The sequence below is a fragment of the Falco cherrug genome, chromosome 1 (genome assembly GCF_023634085.1).
Source record: "Falco cherrug isolate bFalChe1 chromosome 1, bFalChe1.pri, whole genome shotgun sequence".
In the NCBI taxonomy this organism is placed as follows: Eukaryota; Metazoa; Chordata; class Aves; order Falconiformes; family Falconidae; genus Falco; species Falco cherrug.
This window is the reverse complement of record NC_073697.1, coordinates 16,447,528-16,474,459: the sequence shown is the minus strand read 5'-3', so window position 1 is coordinate 16,474,459 and position 26,932 is coordinate 16,447,528. Positions and strand designations below refer to the sequence as shown.

At 35.3% G+C, this 26,932-nt stretch overlaps 1 protein-coding gene across 4 annotated transcripts in view; it reads left to right on the top strand.

The window, feature by feature from the left end:
* Positions 1–26,278, top strand: part of LRBA (LPS responsive beige-like anchor protein) — a 410,948-nt gene extending 384,670 nt beyond the window's left edge. For all 4 annotated transcript variants that reach the window (XM_055700881.1, XM_055700879.1, XM_055700880.1 and 1 more), the window contains 4 exons: positions 13,379–13,480; positions 14,732–14,946; positions 22,242–22,393; positions 24,736–26,278. In XM_055700881.1, the coding sequence (XP_055556856.1) occupies positions 13,379–13,480; positions 14,732–14,946; positions 22,242–22,393; positions 24,736–24,826 (560 nt within the window). In that variant the 3' untranslated portion in view covers positions 24,827–26,278. The remainder of the gene's footprint in view (positions 1–13,378; positions 13,481–14,731; positions 14,947–22,241; positions 22,394–24,735) is intronic.
* The last annotated feature ends 654 nt before the right edge of the window (positions 26,279–26,932 follow it).

Sequence of the window (26,932 nt, the reverse complement as noted above, 5' to 3'; positions counted from 1 at the left end):
ACTTTTAAGCTGACTTCTTAAAGAAATTACACCTATGTAGTCTCACTGTCTGTTTAGTTTCTCCCTAATAACTCTCAAATGCATTGATCAATGTAAACCAAATTTCAGTAATTTAAATCTCAAAAGATATGAAATTCCTACGTGGGACACATCTGCTGGAAACTATTTTTATTCCTCACAAAACAGCCTGATTACATTTAAGTCCTTTTTTCCTTCTCAAATTAAAACCTGAAATTCAAAAAATATTTCACCATGCTCTTTGATCAAATGTAGGGTTTTTTTCTTTCTAAATTAATTGATTTTGAAAATGTAAAAGCATGGCAGTACTTTACTTTGGTACGTAGGCATTTTCTGATGCAGAAATGTTTCTGTGGACAATTTCAGACCAAGCCTAGGAATAATGCAGAACAGAGCAGAGGATCTGAAATAGTTGTTTCCTTTCAAATAGCTCTGAGCTATTTTCACATTAATTAGCATAATTTACTGTGGAGATGTAAAGTCACTTCGCATAGCATAAGAGGCTTTTATTATTCTCTCCTTGGCATGTGGCTTGCTGTGGGTAGGTGGGGGAGGTAGGAGGGACAGGATGTAACCCTCCCCTTGGTACCCCTTGAAGCCCATGTGTGATCTGTATCACAGGGTTGGCTTTTGCATATTTAGAGGCTCCGATCTAATAGCAAAGTATGTACCGCTTGGGGACATGGCATTATGCGTCAGGGCTTGTGTTCCTGAATAGGGTGGTAGAATGTGTAGAGGTTACTGAGGGAGGGTGGTGTACTTGTGGAAAGATGCCATGTTTTGCACTTGCCCAGCCTGATAGGGTGGCAGCAGAGGTGGAAGGAAGGCGAGATACGGGGGGTGAGAGGAGGAACTACTTGTGATGGCTGGAGAAAAGAGATGAGAGAATTCATTTGCATACAAATGGCGTGCAGCACTTTCTGATCCCGTGCTCACTTTGAAGCTCAAGTGGCAACTCTTAGGGTTTGGACATTTCCTAGGTTGAGGGATTGCATTTTACTTTGTAATCACAGAACCATAGGAAAGTGGGTGGGCAGGAGCTTTGGTCACCTGATCTATTCTCTTTTCCAAAAGAAGGCTTAAGTACGCCAAAACCATTCTTTACTGATGTTTGTCCAACATTCTGTTAAAAACTTCAGCAAATATATTTTTGGGCCTATCATTAGCAGTCTTTTCTCAGTCTTCATCCTAGTATCCTGTTTTGTTTTGGTTTTTTTCAGCAGTTGTATTCTATAATTTCTTACATACTTATCTTTGTGTAGAGAACAGATTATTTATTTCCCCCTTGCAACAACTTCCAGTTATTTGGATTGCCATGACCTGTAATTCTTTGCTTCCGGAAAGCACGCCTTTTGCCATAAGTTATATTTTTCTAGAACTCTGACTTTTTCCTGTGTTCCTCTCCAGTTGTCTTGTCTTCCTCAAAGTAGTCCCAGCAACACCGCTGAAGCCTTTCCAGTAATAAGTAGAAAACAACCTGGTTTACAGACCATTTACAAACCATTACTTTTCACATCCCTATGGGATATCTGTTCATTTTAAAACTGTGTGACAGTGTTAATTCTTTTAAGGTATGAGCCAACATAAATTTCAGTATTTTCTGAAGAACCATCTAGTCAGTTGTTTTTTCTCCTCTTCTGTGTAGTTTGACTGTGGAATGTCTTTAAACTTTCTGAATTGCATGTTTTTTAGACTGTTCCTCCAATTTGTTAAAGTTATTTTGAATTCTCATCCTTTCCTTCAGCAGACTTGCAGCTGCATGTCTGACTTGCATGTCTGCAAATGTAACTTGCAGTCTTATTCTATCAAATTGCTCATTAAAGAAAACATTAGATAGTACACTGTTCAAGAATGCCCATCAATACGTTCACTATTTTGACAACGAAGAGCTTTCTGAATATAGCTTTCCAACTGGCTTTTCATCTGGCGTATAGTAGCATCTTATAAACATGTGCTTCCCTGTTTTCCTTAAGAAATTGCCAGTGTGAAACATTGCCAGAGTCCTTACTAAAGACAAAATACATGATGTACCCCTGAACACAAGTTGTGTTACTCTGCCACTGCAAGAAAAAAATTGCTTTGACGTGATTTCTTCATAACAAATTGGCTGTTACTTATCTCCTTGTTTTCTTGGAAACTGTGTGTGTGTATATATATGCAAATAAAAATATACATGTTCTACCATATTTTTTCTGTTTGTTGGGATTAAGTAAACTACTCTTCTTTCTCAGTTTTCCTTTTTCTGCTTCTTAAATGACATGACTTTTTTAATCTTGCAGAACTTCACCCAGTATTCATAAAACAACAGTTAAAACTCTGAGATTATGTAGTTTCATTTTCACAGTATTCTCAGATCAGTATTATCAGGCCAGTTGAGTTCCAAACATTTCCCTCCTTTAGTTATTGTATAATTCAGGGAATTCTGTAACTGATTTGTCATTGCTGCTTTTACTATGTTTGCTCCCTGACTGCAGTTGGCCTTTTTATTGAAGACTTACTGAAATACTTCTAAATGTGTGACATTATCTATTGGCATTGCTGGCTCTTAAATAGCAGAGCAGCTTCTCATGGAAACTTACAATATTTTTGTGTTTATAGAATGACTGTTACTCCTGATGTCATTCATAGTTGCATCTCATCTGTGCTTGGCTATCCTGGTTTTGCCCCTACTTGCTTATACCTTGTGTCTTACACCGGTTCAGAAAAAACTCACTTATTTTGATCTTTCTGCCTGACTTTCCTGTGTTTACAGTTATGGGAGAACTTTCAGTTGTGCTAACTGGTATCATCTTGTCTGTCTTGTCCTGCTGCATTGGGGCAGTTTTCACTAGTATCTTTTATTACCTTTTCCTTTGTTTTTCTGTAGACTAACTTTTCATGAGATCTTATAGAACAATGTTCTGCACGTATTGGAACCTGTCTTCAAAATACTTGAAAAAATTATCTTGTTCATGTTCTTTCCTTTATAAAGCGTATTGAACACTCTCATAGCTTCGCCACTTTCATGTAAGTTCCTTTAACCATCATGTTTCTGATCTGTTATATTGATGATAATCATATCTAGAAGGCCACCTCTAGTTGTTGCTTACAGATTAAAAATTGTCACAAAATTGCTTGCTACACACATAGTTGTTGTATTCCTTTACCAACAAACTCCTTTGTAGTTGGAATATCCCATTTTCTCCAATCCTTCTTCTGAATGATCCCTCACTTATACCTACCAGATAGAGGCCAATCAGATCAGTGAATGTCAACCTATGCCTACAAAATGTTTGTTTTTTCACTGCGGTTATTTTGTTTGGATGTACTTTCTTGGAGGGGAGTTTTATAGTGGTGAATTTAATTTTTTAATAGTGTTTATGCTTATAAAATGGTTTGTACTTATAAAATGGTAGGCATTTCCACAGTTGAGGTGAAGGTAAGTTGCTTTTCTGCTGTTCTTGCACTATATTCATAGGCTATGAAGAGACTGTTCTATTGCTTTCAAAATATCTACAGATTATTTCATAATTATTTTTTAGTTTTCGTATTTTGAAAAACAGAAATATATCTAATTTAAAATTTTTATTTGCTTAATGAAAGCAAGGCTTAACCGATCAAAGTATTCAGTACTAATGAAACGTAGAGTCTGTGTATAACTGTATTACTACTACTAATACGAATGTGTTCTCCTCTGAGTTATTGCGTTGATCTTCCACACATATGTGAATAAAACAAATTATATTACCTCTTTTATGTTAGCCCATAAAACTAGAAAATGTTACTCTCTGTATGTATCACATTTGCATCACAAAGATTGTGGGGGTGCTTTCATTGCACAGTTTTATACTTTTTTAGAGGGTACTATATTCAGGTTTTCTGAAGTGTGTTAAAGAAATGTTTTCAGTCGTGTAGCTGTGTAGCAGGGCACGTGTGAATGTAAGCACGTGATTTTGTACTTTAATAAAAATTACTGGGTTTACTGAGATTTAATTGGGATAATTCATTGAACACTTTCACTATCACTAACATGTTGAATATCTTTCTCAGATATAATTTTTTAAAAAATACGTAATCTTTTGAATTTATAAAATGTGAAATCTCCCAAAGGATTCAAAGTTTAATCACCAGTTTCCTGTCTTGCTGAAAAACAGTCTAGCTACTATCCAAGCTACTTCTTTTAAAATAAACTGTGTTTGTTTTGTTTTTTTTTATAGCTACAGTTCCTAAATAAGTATTTGAACACCTGAAAAACTTTTTATCAATTAACATTATTATTATTAGACTAAAGCTGTGGTCTTGAGACTAGAGAAATCATTGGTTTTAATTATATTAGTAACCATAGCAAAAGGTAAAACATCTGTATTTCATCAACTGCTACGCACATTTTTCAGTTTGAAAATTTAAACTTTTTATAAGTGAATGCTTGGTAATTAATTAAGTGGATAATGCAGGCAATTGAAACTTTGAAAATATGACCTGATGAGCATCTTTGTGTTGGCTGATTAAAGAGCAATTCCATAGTTAATAATTTCTTTGTACTCAGACACACTAATTCTGTAAACTTGAATTCTATGAAGTTTTGTATACGTGCTTGCCTCTGTACACAGTGAATAGTCACAATGATTCCAGGCAGGTCATATATCTGCTGTTAGGAGCAAAAAACCCTCTTTGCCTTCTTCCCTTGTCTTTATCCACATCTTGAATTAACTTACATCTTGGTTCCCAAGTTTCTGCATGATCTAGACTTCTATTTTCAGTTTAAAACCCAATGATAATTGAGAAGATAAGGTTCCACATTTTGAAGAATGTTTATAGCATAAATATTTATTTAGAATTTTAATGTTTATTTCCTAAAAAATAAATACATTTGGAAGTAGTTTACATAACAGCTTATTTTCTTTAGAAAAATTAATTAAGAAGTAGTTGTAAAAATCTTACCTGTCAGTGTTCCCTTTTGCATTTATCATGCTAAGTCATAGAAGTATCAAAATGTCCATAAATCAGTAATCATGTTAGTTATAATGGAAATTCTGCTATCACTGTTAATTTCTGTCAAATGGTGGTCTACCATAATAGCTAAAAATTTGCAGAGCCTCCAAATACTAAAATATTTTGGAATTGCTGCAACTATTAAGGCAGTAGGTGCCATTCTCTGTAGTCAGTCTTTTAAGAAAAGAGTGTTGCTCTATGATAGTCCATCACTGAGTTTAAAAACAGTCTGCCTGTGCTCCTTTTGGTGTTCAATAGCACATTTATATTTTACCTCTACACACGTAGATTATATTATTGTGAGTCTTTCCTGAAAAAAAAGCCAGTAAATAATTCAGTATTATTTTAACAGTGTTTAACTGCAGACATAACAAATATTCTTTGTTTCTTCAAAAATGGCTGGACAGTAGCACAATGTTGTACATAAAGCAAGAATCCTTTAGCACCATCTGCTGGGTTCGCGTGAAATCTGATCTTGGACTGACTCTCCAAAGCACTGCCTAGTAAAATATTTAAAATATATATACGTTCACATATGCGGTGCAAAAAAAATTGATTTCATTTGTAGTATAATTTTTATCCTTTTTATTAAAATTATAATGAGAAAATACAATGTGAATTTAAGGTTAATGTACGAACTGAAGCAGAAATAGATCAGGAGTGTTTTGTTAAGTGCGACTGTAAAAAGAAATGGAATACTTTTTTCTTTTTTACTAGAGATTGAGCAAGTGCAATATTAAATTTTTCTATTCCTGTTGTAAGTCAAATTCAGTAAAATTTATTTCATAGAGAAGACCCACAAGGCTTAGAAAAGTACCTGTAACATTTTGAAAGGGATAGTAACCACTAAATATTCTTCTATCTAACATTTATTGCATTATTTGATGTTAGTCTTGAAAGCCTCATGAAAGCTTAATGGACATAGGCCTGATGCTGTAATTGGTCCTACAGTTCCCTGTATCTTCACATGGCACTGTTGTAGCCAGTGCAGCAAGTACTGGGACTATCTCAATGAATCTAGAACAGAGCCTTAAACTATACAGCTACAAAAGGTCACTGTTGTTTCTTTTTTAAACTATAACACATTGATACCTCAAAGAGGCTGAGGCCTCATTCCTCCAAGTACTCTATAAATCATATATAAAGGATAGTTCTAGCCTCCAAATATTTAAACTGGAAAAAGATGAGGTATAACAGGTGGATGAATTCTGGTATATCTGGAAATCTGCAAAGATGCTACATAAGCAATATGATTTTCTATTTATATAATGCCAAGAAAGTCGTGTCACAGATACTTATATGAGGACAAGGCCTGTGATGGTTTGGAAGGCATCTAAATAGTCGTAGTGGTTTGGTACTGAGGGGCGTGTAGGTTTGTGTGCTATAAATACTTGTTTTGGCTAAAAGTGTGTTCTACAGTGTTAAGCACAGCATCTGTATCATTCCTGTTTTCAACAGACTAAGAGAGATTGTGTTTCAGGATTTGTCAGTCTGTGTGAGTAATTGCAAGTAATATTGTAGAGCAAGTTTTGAGGCACCATCCAGGCGCAAGTGAAAGCAGTATGTACTTTGAGACTGGAAAAAGGGAAAGAGTTTGGATGCTGCTTTTTTGGCAGTATCCAGCTTCAGGTGTCACTAAAACTATATGCATTAAATTCTCCAGAAGGTTAAGGATATTTAGTGCTTCATGATGTAACGCAGACCTTTGAGTTCCAGGAAAAACAACGCTATATTTACAACTTGTAACTAACAGTTGATGTGGTAAAAGGAATTATATTCGTATGGTAAATGAATACAGCCTTAATGTGCACCATATGCATAGTGGTGGGTTGATGTACTAATATATCACATTTATTTACCTTGTTTGGTTGCTGGGGAAAGTAACCATTCAGTTTAAAGTCTATACCATGTAAGACAGAACAGAGTAATGCAGAAGACATAATTTGTAGTATAGAATAAAATTATCAACTTAAATGTTGTAAAAATTATTTGGCCAATACAATAATCCTGACTTAGGTAGGAAATTATTTTATACCTGTTTCTGGATCTAAATTCTATTAAGACTAGCATCACAGATACAAGCCTTACTCCATTAAGTGCGAGAACACTATATGTAGTTAGAATTATGGCCTGCTTCATTGAAAAGTATCTGGTTTAAAACAGTTACTTTTAAAGAGACAGCTAGTTTATGTATGCTCTGAGCTTGATGTATGCCATCAGTATTCCCAGTTACGTTGCTATGTAAAGATGGGAAGCATCTATCTAGTGCAACACACTACTGCTGCACAGGTTTGAAATTAGCTTTACAAAAGCAATCAAATGGCTAAACCACCCTTTTATACATACTGCTGTGGAACAGTATTGTTTTGCAGTGATACATTTTTCTTATTATAAACAAAAATAAATTATTTTACTATACTATTTTAATAGCAAAAAAAAAAAATCAGTAATGGCTGAATTGAGCTGAATTCTCATATGAAACCTCTCATCTTGGATTATTTTCTACCCAAGGTATGAAATACTACATATGTTTCAACTAGTGGTCAGTTTCAGCATGTTGTAAGATGTCTTTTGTTTTACAACAGTTCCATAGTAGGTGCTATTTCTAACTGAAATTATTGCTTGATGGGTTTTTTTTTTTCCTTTCTGTTGAGGTTTTGAGTTTCGTTTTTTGTGTTGTGTTTTTTTTTTGTTGGACTTAATGTAATTGAATAGTTATAACTATAAACCACAAGAGAGAAATACAAAGAAAATAGATCAGGTTTTTTAGCATAAACAAAAAAAAAGCCCCTTCATAAAGCTGTTTTAGAACATTCTCAGACAAAGATGATAGTGTTTTAAAACTTCAAAGCTGATATTTAAGTAGCAGTTTATGAAGTCGGGATGGTGCAAATATTAAAATATTAGTGTACACTGACCCTGAATATTCACCTGCAGATACTTTCTAAGGGCTTCAAAAAGGTCTGTATTCAGTGGGAGGAGTCCTGCTGAATGACTTCCAGGACTTCAGCAGATGAATCCCCAGTAAGGGTGAACTAGTTCCAGAACGCATTGCATTGCATATGGTGTAGGAATTAAGAGGCTGAGGATTATTGACTTTTGAAATCTGAATTTTAATACCCAATTCATGAAGGCCTGTTAAATCTTTTTCTTTACTGTGTTTATTTTGGAAACATAGCAAACCTGTTTTCTTGACACAATGTGTATGAAATAAATGTTAGTCACTTGTTGCACAGTGTGACTGCAGGAGGGAGAACTTCCTGTAAGCCTTCCCTGTGTTGTATTTGCTGAAATGAATTCTACAAGATAAATGTAATTCTTTATTTCCTTTACTGAACATATGTAACAGCATTATAGCATCATCTGTGTTTCGTGTTTTTAGATTTTGCTTCAGGATAGAATGATAAGTTGTTCAAAGATATTGTTCATTTTTGAAAAGATGTATGGTTGAAGTGTTTTTTGCAAAAACAAAACTTGCATCTAGGCATAAGGTTATACTTTTTGTTGTAAAAGAAGTCTGAACAGATGGGAAGTAGTTTGAAGGAATTAGAGGAAATGCTGATGGGGTGTCATGTGAAGAACTGGACAACAATGAAGTTCCTATATAATATGAAAAGATTACATTGTTACAATAAAATGCATATTTACAAAGGAAAGATTATTTAATCTGAAGGTTTAGGAATACTTCAGTAATATTGTGTGGTATCACTTTAGTAAGATCTTACATCCATCAAAGAGCTAGCCTTTCTGCACTGGTGAAATGTGGTTTTAACCAGTTGGCTGTTATTTATATGTTCACTCTGTGTGATTTATAAATAATGTTAATATACAGAGTTTCAATAATATTTGATAGTTGTCACTTTGATGTAATTAAACTCTGAAATTTGCTATATAATCAACATAGAAGCCTAGCAGCAGATTAGTTTTCTTAATTTAGTTATTTTGCTGAAAGCACTTTTGTCCAAATGTCTTGTATTCTGTAAGTATATTTGTACTTCTCAAATTGATTTCAAATCTTTTTTTTCCTCAATTTTTATCATACAAACCAACTTCAAAATTGTGAAATTTGAAAATTATTTTAAGAAGACTTTTTTTCTATATAAATATGCTTTGGTTTGGTTGATATATCCTTCTGAGAAAGTACTCAATCACGTTTTCGCAAAAAAATAGGTAAAAAGATAGTTAGATTATCATTTAATTTGGACTTCTTATTGGCATAAAATCACATAATTAATTTGCCATTTAAAAGTGCCCTACAGCCTCTGCAAGCACGGAATCATAATTTAGAAATAACTGTTTGGCTGTCTGTGACTTGTAATAATTAACTGTCTTCTCAGCATAAAACATAAAAAGGAGCATGCTCAAATATTTTATATCTTAATGTGTTGCATAATATTATCTCATGCAGAAATAGTAGGAAGAGTATCTCATATTTCATTATGAAATAAGTTTTTCTGTCAATCTCTAGTCTGATTACTTTTTAGGGAGATGTTTGGCTCAGCTCTTACAACTTGGTGCTGAAAATACAGAAAGTGGTCATTTTAGGAATTTAGTAGTGGATTTAAAATGTCGTGATCCCGTTTTGTTTTGTAACATCAATGAAGCTGAAAAAAAGCAGAGAAAGACCCAGCAATACAAACCAATTTCTTGTTATTCAGTAAGGCATATCTTCTGGATGTCATTAAACTAGAAGAAAGTTTTGACTTTGCTATAATCCCACTGTTCCTTTTTAAACGTAGTTTCCAAACGCCTAACATTTTTTCGCTGAAATATCGCCATAAGCTGACATGATATCATGTGCTCTTCTTTTATCTTCTGAAGCTTGAATTTTATGATTTAAAATGTACTTTAGTCACTTAAGAGAGAGTGATATTTTATGCTATTTTCTATGGGAAAACAGCTTTGCAGAAATTATTTATTGGAATGTAGGAGAGTTCTTTCAAACTAATTTGAGTGGTTACTTTAAAGGTAATCTGTCCCTTACTGGAAAATAACTTTATGTATACCTTCTGTGACTTAAATAAATCATTGATGACATTTGTTGCAATGTGAATGTGGCATTAAGATTCTTACAGCATTCAACTTCAAGTAACAATTCAGCAATGCTATAGACTAAGGATATTATTATGTACTATGCTGAGAAAAGCACATCTGTAAAACTGTTGTGTCTTGGTTATTAGTGCTAGGATTTGAACTATCTTTAATTTTATTTGACTTGTTCATCTTCCTTAAGGATCTCCATAAAGATGGACTGAGTATTCTTTTCAGTCCTTAGGGTTTGCATCAGTGGTCGTAAACCTGCTTAGTGGACAAAGACTCTTTTCCCTTTGAAGTCACTTCCCCAGCTTTTCAAAAGATCTGCAAGCCGGTTCCCCTAAAACAATTTAGAAAAGTTTGAAGTGGTGCCCCTTAAACCAGCAACAAAATAAAATTTTCTCTTTGCATTATTGAAAACCATGACAATCTCCTGAAGCAATAACAGTTTAAAAGCTTTTAAAGAAATCTGTTCTGCTCTACAACTGGCTTTTAAGTTGACCCCATTATTTGGAAAATCAGAGGCTTGGAAACCTCTAAATACTTGACATTCTTATCAAAGGAGTCAGCCTGGCTTTTCACAGGACTCCTCTTTTACAGTATTTTTTCAAGTCCTAATTTCTTTAAAGGTACTATTCAGATTTTTTTCTCTTTTTTGCGTTGAAGTGTTTCTTTAGAACAAATGTAATTTAGTAAACAGTTGATAAAATTTATGAAACACTGATCCTGCCACCTGTAGATTTATATTCTATTATGTTTGAAGTCAAGCCCAAATTCTAAAAGGACTGCGAGCATTACTCATGTAATTTTACATTTCTGTGGACTGTGATATATATATATGCTCAGTTTCTACTTCTTGTTTTAAGAATCTTATCTCCTACACTTTATGTGTATAGTTACTGACAGCCTAACCTGGGTAAAGCCTACAGTGATGTAGTTGCTGTAAGCAATATGTTTGCTATAAGGATTTTGTTTATCTGCACCTCCTAATAATTCATTCAGACATTGCTTCTTATAAGTCCTTCTAACTCTAACATCTTATATTCATTACATCCACTACAATGTTGTACATGTAAAACTTCTCTGATTTCAAAAGTTTCATTAACATGATTAGATTAATTCCTTGCTGATCTATGCAAGTGTGTGTTAAATGCAATTTCTGAAAGCAAAATAAAGCAGTAAAACCAGAATTCTAGAATTTTGCTAATGTAGGCAGCTCATTTAAAAAAACTCAAACTTAGAAGTGCCTTAAATGTGCAAAGCTGCCGCCTCTTTTGTGGATTGGGGAACACAGGGAGAAGCAATTGGGTCAACAAAATTAAATTGTTACTGGATAATTAGACTGTTATGGTTGCGGTTACATTTTTCCCCTAAAAATGCAAATTTTTGGCTTGTCTACACGATGTTCATTCATGAATCTTCTAAGATGCCTGCCCCATGTTTAGGTGACGAAAGTTCACTAGAACAAACTTTTTTTAAAAGGTTTGTGAGCATTCATAGGATCAGCCACCTGAGAAATACCTAGAGGTAATTAAGTCTACCCTTATGCTTCTAATTTGTTGGGAGTTTTTCCTTTGCTTCTGAACTGTCTGCCATACTTTGTGGGTTTGAGTGTGTTTTGCCAAACATTACACAAAACAAAAGCAATAGCTTTTAAAGGTTTTTTTATTAAGAGATCAGGGAAAATTCAGCAAGTTGCTCCAAAGCATTTTCAGATTTAAAATGCTGATAACATATGCATATTTGTGTGTGTATATATGCACATAATATTTATTTAGTGAACATATTTATCTAAGAAGAAACATATTTATTTTCTTTTAAAGATTTTGTATTGTGGATATAGATTATAACAGTAACTGCAGAATAAATCAAATTTTGAAAGGTCAAAATCCTTGATTTGATACTTTGTCATAGATTATGACCTTTTCTAAGAAGCAATTTGAATGTGGCAGTTACACAGACTGGGAGGTGTTGCAAATGGTCTGAGTAAAAAGGTAAAATATGGCGAGTAAGCTAAGCTTTTATTTGTGCAAGCCCAGATCTATACTACTAATCCACAGAAGTCTCTCACATGTAGGGTCTGGGTAGCTACCTGTTTAAATATAATTCCCAGATTATATATAAATATATAAATATATATATTTTATATATATATATAAGACCCAGAACCAGTATTGCTAGTTCTGTTAAGGCTCTCCATCGACAAACTGATGACATTATGCTTGTTTCGAAAAGTTACAGCCCCAAGTGTAATTTGTGTGATGCTACTTTAGTAACTAATGGAGTCAGTTGGCCCTGTTATTACTGTGTCTTTTTGCAAAACCATCTCTTGTTTTTAAAGTAAAAAAAGTTTGATTTTACCACTGTTTTATTGCCTTGTTGGTACCTCATGTATCAGCATTTATTGTGAAGTGAAATTATTTGCTGCTACTTAAAAACTCATCTAATCCTTTTTGAAACTAAATGGTAACATTGCCCAATACACATTCTTCAGATGAATGAACTAATTGTATTGCAATTGTGAATTTCATGAAATTTTAGCACTCTTAAAGAGGTTGATCTAGCAAATGACCTGTGAGTGAAGTTATAAAACTATTTAAAGAGTTTTATAGCATTTGCTTACCCTTTCTGTGTCTTGACCTGGAGAATAAATTTTTTTCTTTACGATATCCATATATGTTTGATTACAAGGAGAATCTCAAAAAAATATATTTTTATTTCTTGTTTTTGATGAGAATTGTCTAATAGGAGCAGTGGTAATTAATGTTGGGTTTGGGTGTTTTGATTTTGAAAACTCATCTGAAATTCATACTCATTACAGTCCACATTTTACAAGGAGCTAGACATGAAGCTGAGGTTTCAACATTGTTACTAGGTTAAAATAAAATCAGTCAATGGATGTTTTACATCTTGTTTGGGCACTCTTGGTCTGTCATCTCAGTACCTGTTGTAGTGATGCTTGCATTTACTTAACGCCTGTGACAGGAAAAGGCGGTAATTGACTTTGAACAATTCCTCCATAGGGAAAAAAAAAAAAAAAAAAAAAAGAGGGGGAGAAGGAGGGAGGGGGAAAATGCAGATCTTTGTGCTCCAACTTCTGTTTGGTTTTACTGCACACCCGACTTCTATATTAATGTGTGTCAGTGAATGTGCAAGCTGAATTCCTATAGTATACTGCTGCTGTGCTGTATAGGTATGAGTACAGAAGAACCGTATGCAAACAGTAGCATAGAAGTGATTTGTATGGAACATGAACTCAAAGAGCAAGGAAACTGAAGACGCTTCAGTGATTTAAAGCAGTGATTTTAGAAATAGATTGTAACCAAGGATTGCTTTTATTGTTTTTTCACTGAAGGTGATTTTGCAACTCCTCGAGCTATTTTGACAGGACATGACTATGAGATCACCTGTGCTACTATTTGTGCTGAACTTGGCCTGGTAATAAGTGGTTCAAAAGGTAAGTAGCTGTTGTCATTTCTGTCTGTTCATGAAGCTATAATCCTAATGCAAAAAGGAATATAGTCTCCAGTGGCAGACTTTATTAACTTTATAGTGGTTGTATTTCTAACCTTTTTTTAGTTGCTTTGGAATCTGAAACCTCCTTTTAAACATGTAAAAACTGAGGATTATTTAGACATGTACAAGAGGCAACCATGTCAGTTTCCCTATTACAGCCTACTGATTACTATTTCTGTTTGTTTATCTAGTGTGTAATTACATACAGCATACAGTTTGGTACAGCTCTTGACTGCCAGGATGGTGAAGAATGTTTGCTATGGATAACTTGTCAGAAAGGGAAGCAAAAATTAGAGGAAAAAAAGAGAAAAATTAGAGGAAAAAAAATAGAGAAAAAAGAATGTGCTGTCTTTGTTTTTTTGATGAAGGGTATATATAAAGTACCAACTAAAATGTATAGTAATTCTGTTCAGGCTCTTTGAGCTTCGCTACAAAACCTGTAATATGACTCATTTTTGTTCTCAAAGACCTGCTTTTGGCAGGCAAATTATAGAGAATTATGTTGATTCCACGGATCTTGTTTATCATTTTCCTATATGCTGGTCTACAATTATTTTTAAACTGGTATTTTTTTTTAATTACGATCTTTCTGCTTTAGTGTTTCCAAGCTATCTACTTTGAGACAGTTTTTCAAAGTTGGGTGTACTTATCATATGCACCTGTGTGCATTTCTGTTTTATGCATGTGAACACTTGTGGCTTACACGCAAATAAGGTGTTTGTCCAAATATCTTGAAAAGCAAATACTTAGTTGATTGTGTATGAATTAAGCTCTTAAATGAGAACATACATTTTTAGACTACCTATGTATGTAAATTCGTTACACTTAACTCTTTGTGTCTTCATATTTTGAAAATTTTATTTTAGGATTCAGCACATTTATTTTTGTGCTCTCGAAATGAACTACTACCAGTTTTAAAAGAAAATCCACAAAAGAAAATCTGTTAGGTCTCTTAACTATTTTTGATAGGTGCTCTAAAATACTTGAATACAAAGCTTTTAAAGGATAAGTTATTTATCTTACTTTCTGGCACCTTTAGAGTCATAGGCTAACCACCTGAACATGATAAAAGTAATTTTAATGTATTATAATAGTGATTACCTAAGTAGAAGTCATTACTTATTATTTGATATACAATGTCTTTAAATGAGCATGTAAATCAATAACTAGATATTTAATTCTGTCTCATTAGAAGGACCATGTCTCATACATTCTATGAATGGAGACCTACTGAGGACATTAGAAGGTCCTGAAACATTAGAAGGTCCTGAAAACTGCCTAAGACCAAAACTTATTCAAGCTTCAAGAGAAGGCCACTGTGTCATATATTATGAAAATGGCCTCTTCTGTGTATTCAGTGTGAATGGGAGACTTCAAGCCACTATGGAAACAGATGACAAGATAAAGGTGAGTGCTAAGGACTGTCAGTTCCAGTATCAGGAAAAGCTATTGGTGTTGGGAGTTATATGGAGACTCCTTCTATAGTCAGACCACAGAAATATGGTACTAGACCATAATAGCAGCATTCTGAAAAAATCGTAGTTAAGGGGACCGTGTACTCATAATAGTACTGGTTTTAATTTTAAGATTTTAACTCTGTTTGTATAGTAAGCAATACCCTGTAGGCATTCCCTTGAACTGAAAAATACAAATATTACTAATTTCTGACCAGAAAAAGCCAGGCTACTTCTTTACTTCTGAATCTGAAGGCAGGAGGTTGTTGGATATGCTGTTTTCGATGTTGGCTTTCCCCTTTTTGGCATTTTTGTCTACATTCCTTCATCTTAGCTTGAGATAGCATGTGTTGTGCTGAGCTTCAGGAAGTTTATAGGCATATGTCTATATTTCAGCTCTTTAGCCCTTTGGCATTTGCTGAGCAGGCAGCTAGGTTCCACATCTTTAGCTGCAAGAGACATGGAGAAAGTCCAAAACTATGCAGGAGGCATTTTAAGCTTATGGATTTATGGAAATTATTTTGTAATGCAAAATGCAGGTCTTTTGACAGTTCCTATGAAATAGTACCTATGAAGCAGAGCAGAACCTGCCAGCTATACTGCAGTGAAGCAGAAATGTCAAAAGAATGCTTTCCTTGCATTAAAAAATATTCCCACTTTTTCCTTAAATGAGAAAGAAAGGGAAGGGGGTGGGGTGGGGTAAATGAACAAGCATTACCAAATCTGCTAGAAAGTTACAGAATTCAGCAGAGACATGAAGCAAGATCACATTGCTGGGTCAGCATTCAGGGTACCTGAATTATCTGAAGTTATGGTCTCTATGCCGATAGTTACAGTCTGAGAAGCACAGAATCAGAGAATGGTTGAGGATGGAAGGGACCTCTGAAGATTCTGGGCCAGTCCCCCTGCTCAAGTAGGACTATCTAGAGTCAGTTGCCCAGGTCTGTGTCCAGACAGCTTTTGAAGAATCTCCAAGTATGGAGGAGATTGTACAGCCTCTCTAGACAACCTTTGCCAGTGCGTGGTCATCCTCACAGTAAAGAAGTGCTTCCTATTATAAAGACTGTTTACCTATTTAACACCAGCAAGAGGAATCTTTTGTTGTTGTAAGCATATAGCAGTATGACAACCCAGCTGCTGGGATTTCCAGTGTTCTCTTGGGCTGAACACTCTCAACATTTTTTCCTTTAGTTGGAAGTTAGACATTTCAAGAAGAACATGCTTCTTCATTCTCATGTTTGTTTTACAGAATTACTGAAATTCTTTCAGATTTTTGGCAAAATTTTAAGCATTTAAAAAATCTAACCTGGTCTTCCCTTGACTCTGTTCATATTAATTCTTGAGCTGGAAGAATATGTCAATATAATTGAAAGAATTTTGATCTTCATTATTTCCATTTTATAATTTACATGGAACAGTGAATGCTCCATTACCACTGAAATCTCCAGTGTAGTTCAACGTATTCCACTTAACACCTTCTAAACCGCTGTCATGTATGACTCACTGTTAGTCCAGCATCCCGGTGTTTTCAAAATGGCAGATGCATTGGTGGTGGAATATTGCAGAAATAACTCTCTGTGCAGGTCTCTTTTCCATAGTGAGAGTGCTGTCTGCAGGGGTGAGAGGGCATATGATCCTTGGATCCTGATGGCAGCCACAAGTGTGGATCTGAGGCTGGGGAAATGAAGTAGGCGTGTGTGTATTTCTGTCCCAGGCCATTTTTCCAAATTTATGTAGGTTCTTCCTTCAATTTTTAACGTTTCTTCAATTGTCTGAAATTGCATTTTTGGCTTTTCTTGTACAAATGCTTTTGAGATTTTCAGCCTACCCTTGATCCCAGTTCTTTCCGTAAAGCAAGTACATATTGCAGTGTTTTCTCTTTTCACAATAATAATGTTAATAATCTGTCACTTTCAGTTGTGATTATGTTGTCAGCTAGGCCAGCAAATCTGTAAAATATCTAGAAATCCCTTGCCAGCTAAAACAATTTCTGTAGTGTTTCAGTCAGTACCCACAGCTTTAGGAATGTTGCTAGAGGCAATGGAAGTTCCACTCTCTGTGGGCCAGAATTACGTATGTACAGGGGTTTGGGTTTTATTTTGTTTTGTTTTCTTTTCTTTCTCTCCCAGTGGTCCCAGTTGGGCTTTATGCTTAAACAACCCACAGCGTCTTTCCCAGTGCTTCTGCACTACATCATGTTAGAAGGCAAGTGGCAATTGCATGATTAAAGTAGGGGCATTTAAAATGAATAGTACCAACCCATGGGCTGTGCTGACCAACACTTTTTGTTGGTTTTTGCTTGAGGAGGATAGGAAAGGGGAAAAAAGGTGGTAAGAGTTTAATCTGTAATGTAACATTCCAGGTTCTATTTTCCTATAGTCATAAGCATTGAGTCTGTAATGTGGCATTCTAGTTTCTATTTTCCTGTGTCATTATGGACCAGTATTTCAGACAGACAGTTATTGACAAAACTAGCAGTTTTCAATGGTGATGTTTGGAACAACATTCCAATTTTCTTTCTTGTATTGTGCTAGAAAAATTTCAGACACTCTGGGGAAATTCCAAGTCTAATCAATACTTTCCACCTGGTTTTGTTTTAAATATTGTATTGCTCAGTGGGGCTTAGGCATATCGCAGTATATCTACCATGTAATGTTTAGATATCTTAATGAATAACTTAACTCTAAATACTCTGCTTGTTCTGAGAAGTAAAGTTATTTTACACTAAACAAAGAGTGTATGCTGTTTCACCCAGAGGAACCAATTTATTTTCCTTTCCTGAGTCTGTTTTGAAATGTGGAAGTGCCCACAAGACTCCTGCTGCTGTAAGCCAGGGCTGTCACAGTGTCAGCTCTGCCTTTTTACAAAGCACTGCCTTTCAAAAATCTAAGATGTTAAAAGAGATTTGTGCAAAGTTTTGAGACTTTCCAAGGAAATACAAGTCAGAAATGCAGCTTTTAGAACACTGCTGAAATTGTGCACTTTGGGGATTATTTGAGAGTCTGAAGCTCATGTTGTGAGAAAGATTAGTTGCAGAGTTGTTTCAGTTTCATACCTAGCAGAATTGTAGATAAACCACGCTGGGGAAAAGCAGAACAGTAAAATCAATTCATGTTGTCTTCTATACCAGTTGGAGTACTTGGGAGTAAAAGCATCCTTTCGTTTGTTAAATCTTGAAGGGCATGTCACGAAACTGAAATGTTGACAGGGTGACCTTTTTCTTCTATTCCTTCCTTCCTTCACATATATATATGTAAAAAAAAAAAAAAAAAGTGGCTGAGAAATTTATTAATAAACAATAAAAACAAATAAATCAACATCTTGTCTTCATGACAAGCCAATGACTTAGTAAAACTGCATAGGTATTAGTAAGGGTTCAAAGCCTATACTTTATTTAATCAAAGGATCACAAAACCCACTGCATTTTGCAGGTAGGGGAAGAGTTAAAGATTAATGGCTTTAATTTGCCTTTTAATATAGCATTTCTTCAGTAAAAGCCTCAAGTATAAAATTCAAGTGAACCATGACCATAAGGTTAATGGATTTTCATCAGCTGAATTTTATAAGTGTAGCAAATAATTATTTGTCATGGTCTTCATTGCAATTTGAAAATACCCTTAGGAGACTGCTATTGCTGTAGAGAAGAAAACCACCCCATATTGATTTTTGCTTCTAATGAATAATCTTTTTAATAATTGTGTGTGGTATGTTAGATCTCATGATCATCAACTCAGAGCATGCAAGTTCTGGATAATTTTCACAGTCTTATCTCAGTTTGTTTTCTACCTCTTTCTTACTCGGTTACTATACTCTTCTAAGAGGGTCTCTGGATGAGTTTTCAAGCTCCTTGGGGCTGTGCTTTGGGAAGTGCTTAGCATATTTTCATAGGCTGGTTGAAAGAATCACAGAAGCAATTTATGATTGGTACATTTATTTTTTTTTTTGGGGGGGGGGAGAAGTTTCAGCTCAAAATAGTCAACTCTAACATTGGTTAGTATTCAGTTTTCCATACTTAGATGTGTATACTCCATTTTTATATAAACTCCATATATTCTGTTTTGTTGTGTCTAAATTTACATGTATGTGTCGTCATCTTAATTCAAAACACAGCTGGAACAGGTTTATCATCAATTTTTTTCTGACGTCACAATATTTTGTTTACAGTATATGTATTTAAATTACATTCATTTTAAAGTTACTGTGTAAAATAAAATTTTAGCAATGTGATTCATTCTAATTACTTGAGGGGAGCTGCAGTAAACACTCAAAATTTATAATATAGAAACTCTACCCTAATGTGAGTGTTGCACATCATATAATTCTTACAGGATGTATTTGACATCATAGCAATAGAGTACAGCAATACAAAAAATACAGATGTGCAATATGTTTGACTTCAGTTATTGCTGTTCACAAAGCAGTGTCTTACGGACACTGTAGATTTTAGTTTCTAGGCTTGTCAGCAGTCTGTATAACACCTTCATGTTGCATGCATGTCACATTTTTGTGGTTTAGTTTCTCTCATTTTTGTGGTGCATGCACTAGAAATTCTATGTATTTAAAAACAACTTCCTTTTCCTGAGAATTTAAAATCACAGTGTTGCAAGTTTTGCATATTGAAAAACTGTAGAAGTAAAGATTGCAAGTGCCAAAATACTTGCAGACTTCAGCAGAGAGAGATATGTTTGCAAGATCCTGTCTTCATTTCTTTCTACTGTTTCCTAAATTTCAATCTTTGAGCTGGAATTTTGCTTGTAGACTATCAACTTGAGGCAATTTCCTTGCCTTCAAGTGATAATGTTTTAGTTAAAGTGGATCAATCTATTTGTAGAACATGTGTGTTTGGAATTTAAAAGCCACTGGCCTGAATATCCTCCATCCTTACATTGTTCTGTTGAAAAGGTTTGTGTCTCTCTGCCTTGGGTCAGGGAGGTAAAATTTGTCATGAATCAGTCCTGGCGTGAAGGATATGTATTTTGTGAAAAGCTGCCCAAATTGAGCTGATTCACAAATCTCAGGTTAAATGCATTCAATAGATCACGCTTAGCACCTACATTCTGTACTGAACTTCTGTAGCCCATGGATGCAGGGTTTTGCTCTGCAACCAATCATCCCCTACAGTGAGGTGCGCAAAACCACCATGGCATGAAATGTGTTGAGGTGATGCTGGACAAGGAAAGGGAAAGACTGATGGGGAAGCTGAGGAGAAAGAACAGCAGAATCGGGGATAAAAGCAAGAACAGAAAGAAAGGTGTTTGCAAGAGTGACAGGAACAGAAAAGTAGAGATGGGAATGCTGAAACTTGCCAGAGACTAGAAGACGAGAAGAGGCAGAAAGGAAGGAAGGAAGGAAAAACAGGAATTGGAAGTAGGAGCAATGCAGTGAAGGATTAGGTAGGATCAGGAGTTTAATAATAGACAATAGTGCTTCATAGTAGCAAAGTTCCTTATTTTCCTTTTGATAACAGCAAATAATTCAGCAAACAGCTAGCAGAGTTGTTTCTTACCCTTCCATGTGCTCAAATGTAGAGGATGATAGGCTGCTGCTGTGCTGAGTATTGCATACAAAAATAAAAGTACAGAGCAGAGAAGGGAAAAAACAGAAGTCAAGCTGGGGAGCAGAAGTCAGAAAGAGACCTGGGAAGAGGCATCTGGAAACAGGAGAGCATAGGAGAGGAGAAGGTTTGGGCTTATAAATGGTCCAAACCATAGTTTTAAGGGTCTTGATCTTGCTGGTAGCTTGTGCTGATGTGATTCCACATGACAGAATTCATTCAACTTCTTGGTTTTGGTTGTTTTTTGTGGGTCTTTGTAGTGTTGTGTTTTGGTTTTGGGTTTTTTTTGTTTTGTTTTTTTTTTAATTAAACCCTATAAACCCTTTGGTTTCCCAGATAGCTTGAGGATGAGGCTACAAAATCAGGGCCTGATATCCTCTACTGCTTAAGTTTCTTTTCTGCATGGCAGCAGGTCAGGGTCTTCCTTTCAGAAGTTTTGTACTCTTCAGTATTACTGTAGTAGTAATGGCTAATTTCCTCCTCCAACCCACAGAAGTCATCAGCTCAAAAACAGATTAAGAAAATTAATGGGCAGATAAATAATACAGATATATTTAATATTTGTAAATAGATACTAAAGGGATTGGACAAAGTTGTGCTTTCTGATATTCCTGACTCGGTGATGGGGAGCACAAGCGGAAGGGACTGTAGATTGGCCAGCCTCAGAGGATCTCCTGCTGCCACTGTTGGTGATACAGCGCTGGGCTAGAGGGATCATGGTCAATCTGACCCCAGAGGCTATCACTTACTTTAATAAAATTTCAAGTTCAGTTCTCTTAAACCACATTTTGGCTTATTTATATTAGCAAAATCTCTCAAGAAATATTTCTCATGCTTCCATTTATCTTAATATTTGATAGTATCATCTGGTATAGACATCAGATAACTGAGGAGGGTTACTGTTTGTCCAGGTACTCAGTATGTTTCATGTTTTTCCAACAGCACACAGGAAATACCAAAATAGATTGAAGACTCCAGTTTCAATAAGTCTTCACTGTGAAAACCAATGATATCCCATCTTTCTCCATGATTTGGATCCCAAATAAAGATTTAAAATGTAGATTTGCCATCAGTCCCCATGATGCATGCAAGATCGGGGTATAAGCCATTGAATTTGTCACAGGTGGTTTCAGGATAGATGATGAAAAGAAACACAGTCTCTATTAAGAGGATCATTATCTTATTAAATCAGAGCAGGAATCTAAAAATGCTGGTGTAAATTAATTCTAGTAATTTTTATAACATTTCAGTTCCCTCCATCATTCAGCCTTTTGCCAGAGAGAAAAGGAGGATGGCTTCTGCTAAGCTAGTATTAAAGACCCTTGGGGGAATGTCACGTACTATATTTTAATGCCAGTACAGCTGGGTCTTGTAAATCTAGCTAATTAGAACAGTAAATTTCTTTAGCTAACCTCATATTAAATCCTTGGAATATGGAATAAATCACAGGTAAGAAAATTTAACTACTGATACCTAATGTATTAAAGGGATTTGTGCATAATAACATTAATGCTATTGCTGGGTAGAATAACATAATGATAATGTTGTGTCCCAAAAGCTTGTATTGATATCAAGTCTCCCTAGACATTCAGCTGTCGATACGAGACTTTTTTGCAAGTAAAAGAGGGGAAATAAGAGCAACACATTTCTATGACAAATTTCTATGACAAATTTCCATGTGATTTCCCCTATAGGCAATTCAACTGAGTCGAGATGGACAGTATCTGCTTACAGGTGGAGACAATGGAGTAGTCATGGTATGGCAGATGTGGGACCTCAAGCAGCTTTTTGCTTATCCAGGGTGTGATGCTGGAATCCGATCCATGGCCCTGTCGTATGACCAAAGGTTAGAGCAATGCCTGGTCTTCGCAAGAATTTCAGAGAATGTATACTTACAGTTAACTTGCATTTTTGTTTTTCCTCTGATTTTAATCTTCTGTGGATCACAGATCTTGCAAACATATTGAGAATTCTGTGCTTGCATAAGATTCTTTCTAACACGTCATATTCAGAGCAGATAATCTTTTTTCAGGATTTCAGCTCTTAGGGGAATGAATAAAGATTCAAGAAATCTTACTTTCTTGGCACAATTTCAAGACAGGTTGAGTTATTGGCCTGTGCCAATGTACAGTGTGGGTCACATGGAGGTGGAAGGTTACATACGTGCTTTTCATGTTTCTTCTTTCACTTACAATTCAAATCACATTCCTAATTCCAGACCTTTATGTTAAATATAGAACAGTTGCAGAACAAGATTCCCTCCACACATCCATACTTTGCTAAAGCAAGTATTAATTTTCATTTCTAAAAAAGTTATTTTATCCACATAAAGCATGACCCTCCTTGACGATTCGTTCTAGCAAAGGCAATCAGTTAGTATTTTTACTGCATTTTTACATAACACTTTCCAATGCAGCTGTACTTAAAAGTGTTAAAAGTGTTTTTATCAAAAGTGTTTTTATCAAAAAAGTATTGTTTGTTTATGAGATGGATATTTACCATTTCATTTGTACACTTGTAGCTGTGGGCTAGAATTTTGTTTGCTTTGGTGTATTTGCTTAGTGGAGTTCCTGTGTACTTTTGAAGAAATTTGGCTCCTAAATCCCTTAGGAATGCCTACATTGTGCAGTAAAGCATATTGCTAACGCTCTTAACCTTCTGCTTACAGAAGTTCATACTGAACATTTTAACATTTTTACCTGGACTACATTTTTAAAACTTACATTAAAATGACCTTAAGAAAATACAAACCAGCGATATCCGTGGACTTCAATCAAACATTCAATAACTTCTTGTTAAGCATAATCAGAGAATATAGGCATCTTGAAAGAAACAGTTTTCCATTAAAAAGCTCCTGCTGTTAAAAATATTTCAAAAGCTGGAGTTACAGCTTTTGGATTTTAGACCTCTAAAATGTATGAAAACTTGCGTTTAAAGAATCTTTAAACTGCAATTAATCTCATGTCAACGTAATTCTTGCACATCAATAAAATGAAATTTAATATGGACATCTAAATTTATCCATGTGCTCAAGTTAGGAACCTGTTCACTTTGGGTTTGAAGACACAGAAACTTAGAAGAGATTTACTGGGAGTATTTTAATGAGTAATTACTCAGTAATTACAGGTAATTACTCAGAGTAATTTATTTGGTATGCATGATTGTGTATGTTTGTGTTACAGTGTGTAAAAAGACGTTTTAACCTAATACAGAAGCAATCAAAATGGTGCTCTTGAAATGAAATAGTGTGATGCTATCAAAATGCAATGTTTTGATGATCTCATATTTAGTCTTTGAAGGAAAAATTACAGCTTTTTACTCTGAATGTTATTTTTTTAGTTCTGAGGGTTTTTTCCTAAAATGCCAGAATTTTATATGTCATCATACTTTTGATTTTCATAGAACTTTAATGTGAGACAGTAGAAAAGATATAGAAACTCTTGTAATTGTGTGCCCTGTCAGGGTCATGGCTTTTCAAACAGATCTAAATGATCTCTAGTAGTAGGCCAGGAGTAAGGAATTTGAAAATAGAGTGCCTCAGTGGGAAAGCACAGTGATTTCTTTCCAAAACAACCAAAGCCTCCAAATTGCTTTCAAACCCACACACTAACCTTTCCAACTGAAGTCCTGTGCACGCATCCAATTCCTTCATGTAGGTCATATGTGTAAATGGGGGAGGTGAAACGGCAATGAACACTTCTCCTAGCCTTCCTTCACTTGGCTGCTTCACCAGGGCTTCGTCCCACTCCAATACCACCACCCCCCCCACCCCCACGCCCTTCCCCCCCAAAACAAACCAAGCAAGTCAAGAAATAATCCCAGGGAATCTGAAATGGCCTTGCAGGGCAGCGGTGCTGGTAAACAATTCTGTTGTCTAACTCTCAATTGTAGCTTCAGGCTGACCATACAAACTGTTGCATGGCGTTTTGTATGTTTTGTGATCCATAAATCTGTCAGAGGTGCTACAGATGGCAGGTTTAGTTACATGCAGCATTGGAAGCCCAAGATGGGAGCCCCTAAAGCCTGACTTTTCTGGTATGTGGAGCACTTCCAGCTCCAGCTGTTTTCAGTGGAATTTGGTCATTGCCTCTGGTTCTTGTGCTTATATTGATGAAACTCATTGTTGAAGAGTTATGTATCTGAACGTGAAGCGGTTCACTAACAAATATGATCTTGTGCCTTCCTTAGGTGTATAATGACTGGCATGGCATCTGGGAGCATAGTGGTTTTCTACAATGATTTCAATCGTTGGCACCACGAGTATCAAACCAGATACTAATCATCCCAGAGACCAAGATTAGCACTGATGCGGGCAGCTGTTGTCAGAGGAAAACTGAACACAACACACCTCCCTTGGTGTCTTGCCACAACATTGCTCCTTATAAATAGCTATATTACATCTGAATGTAACTTAAATTTGCTGGAAGAAGCAACATATTTTTTAAAGTTAATTGCTATTTTTGTAGACCTTGCTTGACTTTTTTTGGGGAAGGGCAAAGAAGCAGAAAATATGGCTGCTGGGTTCTGTAGTTAAAAATCTATATTTTTAGTCATAATGAGAAGTCTATTTTGATCCCTGTATGTAAGAAACCTACAGTAAAGATGGTTAAAACTCACATTCTAGGTATATTATAAAGAAATGGATTTTCCATCTGAAACTTTATCTATAACATTGAGGAATATATGATTTTAACATAATGGAAATTAATTACAATGTTGGGGGGATTTTAATCTGTGCTATCTGTACCACACTTTGTCTCATACTTTTCCAAATGATTGTACTACATCAGTACTGAAGTTTCTGGGAATCAATGGTAATATTTAAATTATGGTTAATGTGATTTTAAACTTTGCAAATCGTTTCCATCAATGTTGCTATTCAAGCATGTTTCTAGGCCTAGACAATTAGTTCTTTTTTAGTTGTATGTTTTGTGCAGTTAAGAGGGAGAAATCGGGAATGGAGTTTGTGTTACATCAAGCGTGAATCCTTCTAGTTACTACTTGGCAACTCCTTCAAAGCACACCAAAATGTGCGTTGTTCCTCAAAATCAGAAAGGCTATTTTGAAGAATTTAAACTCAAATTAGAAACCCACAGAGGCAGGTATTTCTTAATAGATGCAAGTACCAAAGCACATTTCTGCTGGCTGACTGTGAAGTCTCTAAGGCGGCAGGTGTTTGCTGGCATACTGCCTCCAGACAGCAGCAGAAGCACTAGACTTACAGGTAACTTTTTTTTTTTTATCCCCCCCTAGAACTAGCCCCTGCAATACTGTAGCACATGCCATATTCTTTTTCTGCATATAGCAACAATATCTTTTGTATTTTGCTCTCACCAAATCCAGTCAGATCCTGCCCAATCATATTAAATTACCTCTTTCTTTCAGGAAATAAAAAATAATTTATACTAAGGAACAGTAAGTTATTTTGGTGTTGCACAAATCTACTTTTCTACAAGATTGCTGTGCAGAACTCTGTGAAAATATTTGTGAGAAGAACTGTTATTGTTTTGTAAGTCTGTATTGCATAAAAATCTTCTTTGTATGTTGTGATCTATATGAGTTGAAATTTACATTCCATATCTGTATTGATACATACATTTCTCTAGCTGCCTACTAGAGCAGTTCCTGTTTTTTCTAAGCGTTTAACTACTGTCTCTTTCAGTAAAGATTTGGAATGAGAAAATTCAGTTTGAGTGAAGAAATTAAATAAAATTACATTTGTAATTGAGAACTTCAGTGGAGTACTGGGTTCTTGTGATTCAGTATATATTCACAATAGAGGAAGTAGTTGCGATGGCTAATGCATTTAAAGTACTCTTGGTGTTTATGCAATGGCAACTGAGTTTTCTGTGCTTTCTACGTTTTTATACTGATGTGGTTATGGTGTGGTGTAGTAGAGTTACTTTTTAATGTTTTGTGTAGCAGAAGGATGATCTAATTAGTTGTCGTGTCTGTGGTAAGTGCCCAGTGTATTGAGCAGTAACATTTGTTGGCAAAACTTGTACTTCTCACTTCCTTATGTTCAACAAGATTCATAGCATTATATCAGAAGATTTTGAGGGGAAATTGGTACGCTTTCGAAGTGCAATGTGCATTTGTCTCAATCCAGGGGTAGGTTTCCTAGGCTAGGTGGAGGGAAGAAAACCCAAAGAAAGATGTATTTTGCCAAATGGAAATCCTGAAAGTCTTTATTTATGATCTCCTGCTGAACTGAGGAAACACTTTATTATTGGTAGACATAATAGTTTCTGATCCGAGAGCCAAAATACTTCATGGGGAATAGATTTGCTAGATAGCTTTTTTTAGAAAGCGCCTTATTGATCATGAGATGCTTTCCCAAACTGAAAGCATGACTGTATTTGTGCTTGCCATCCCGAGTTTCTAT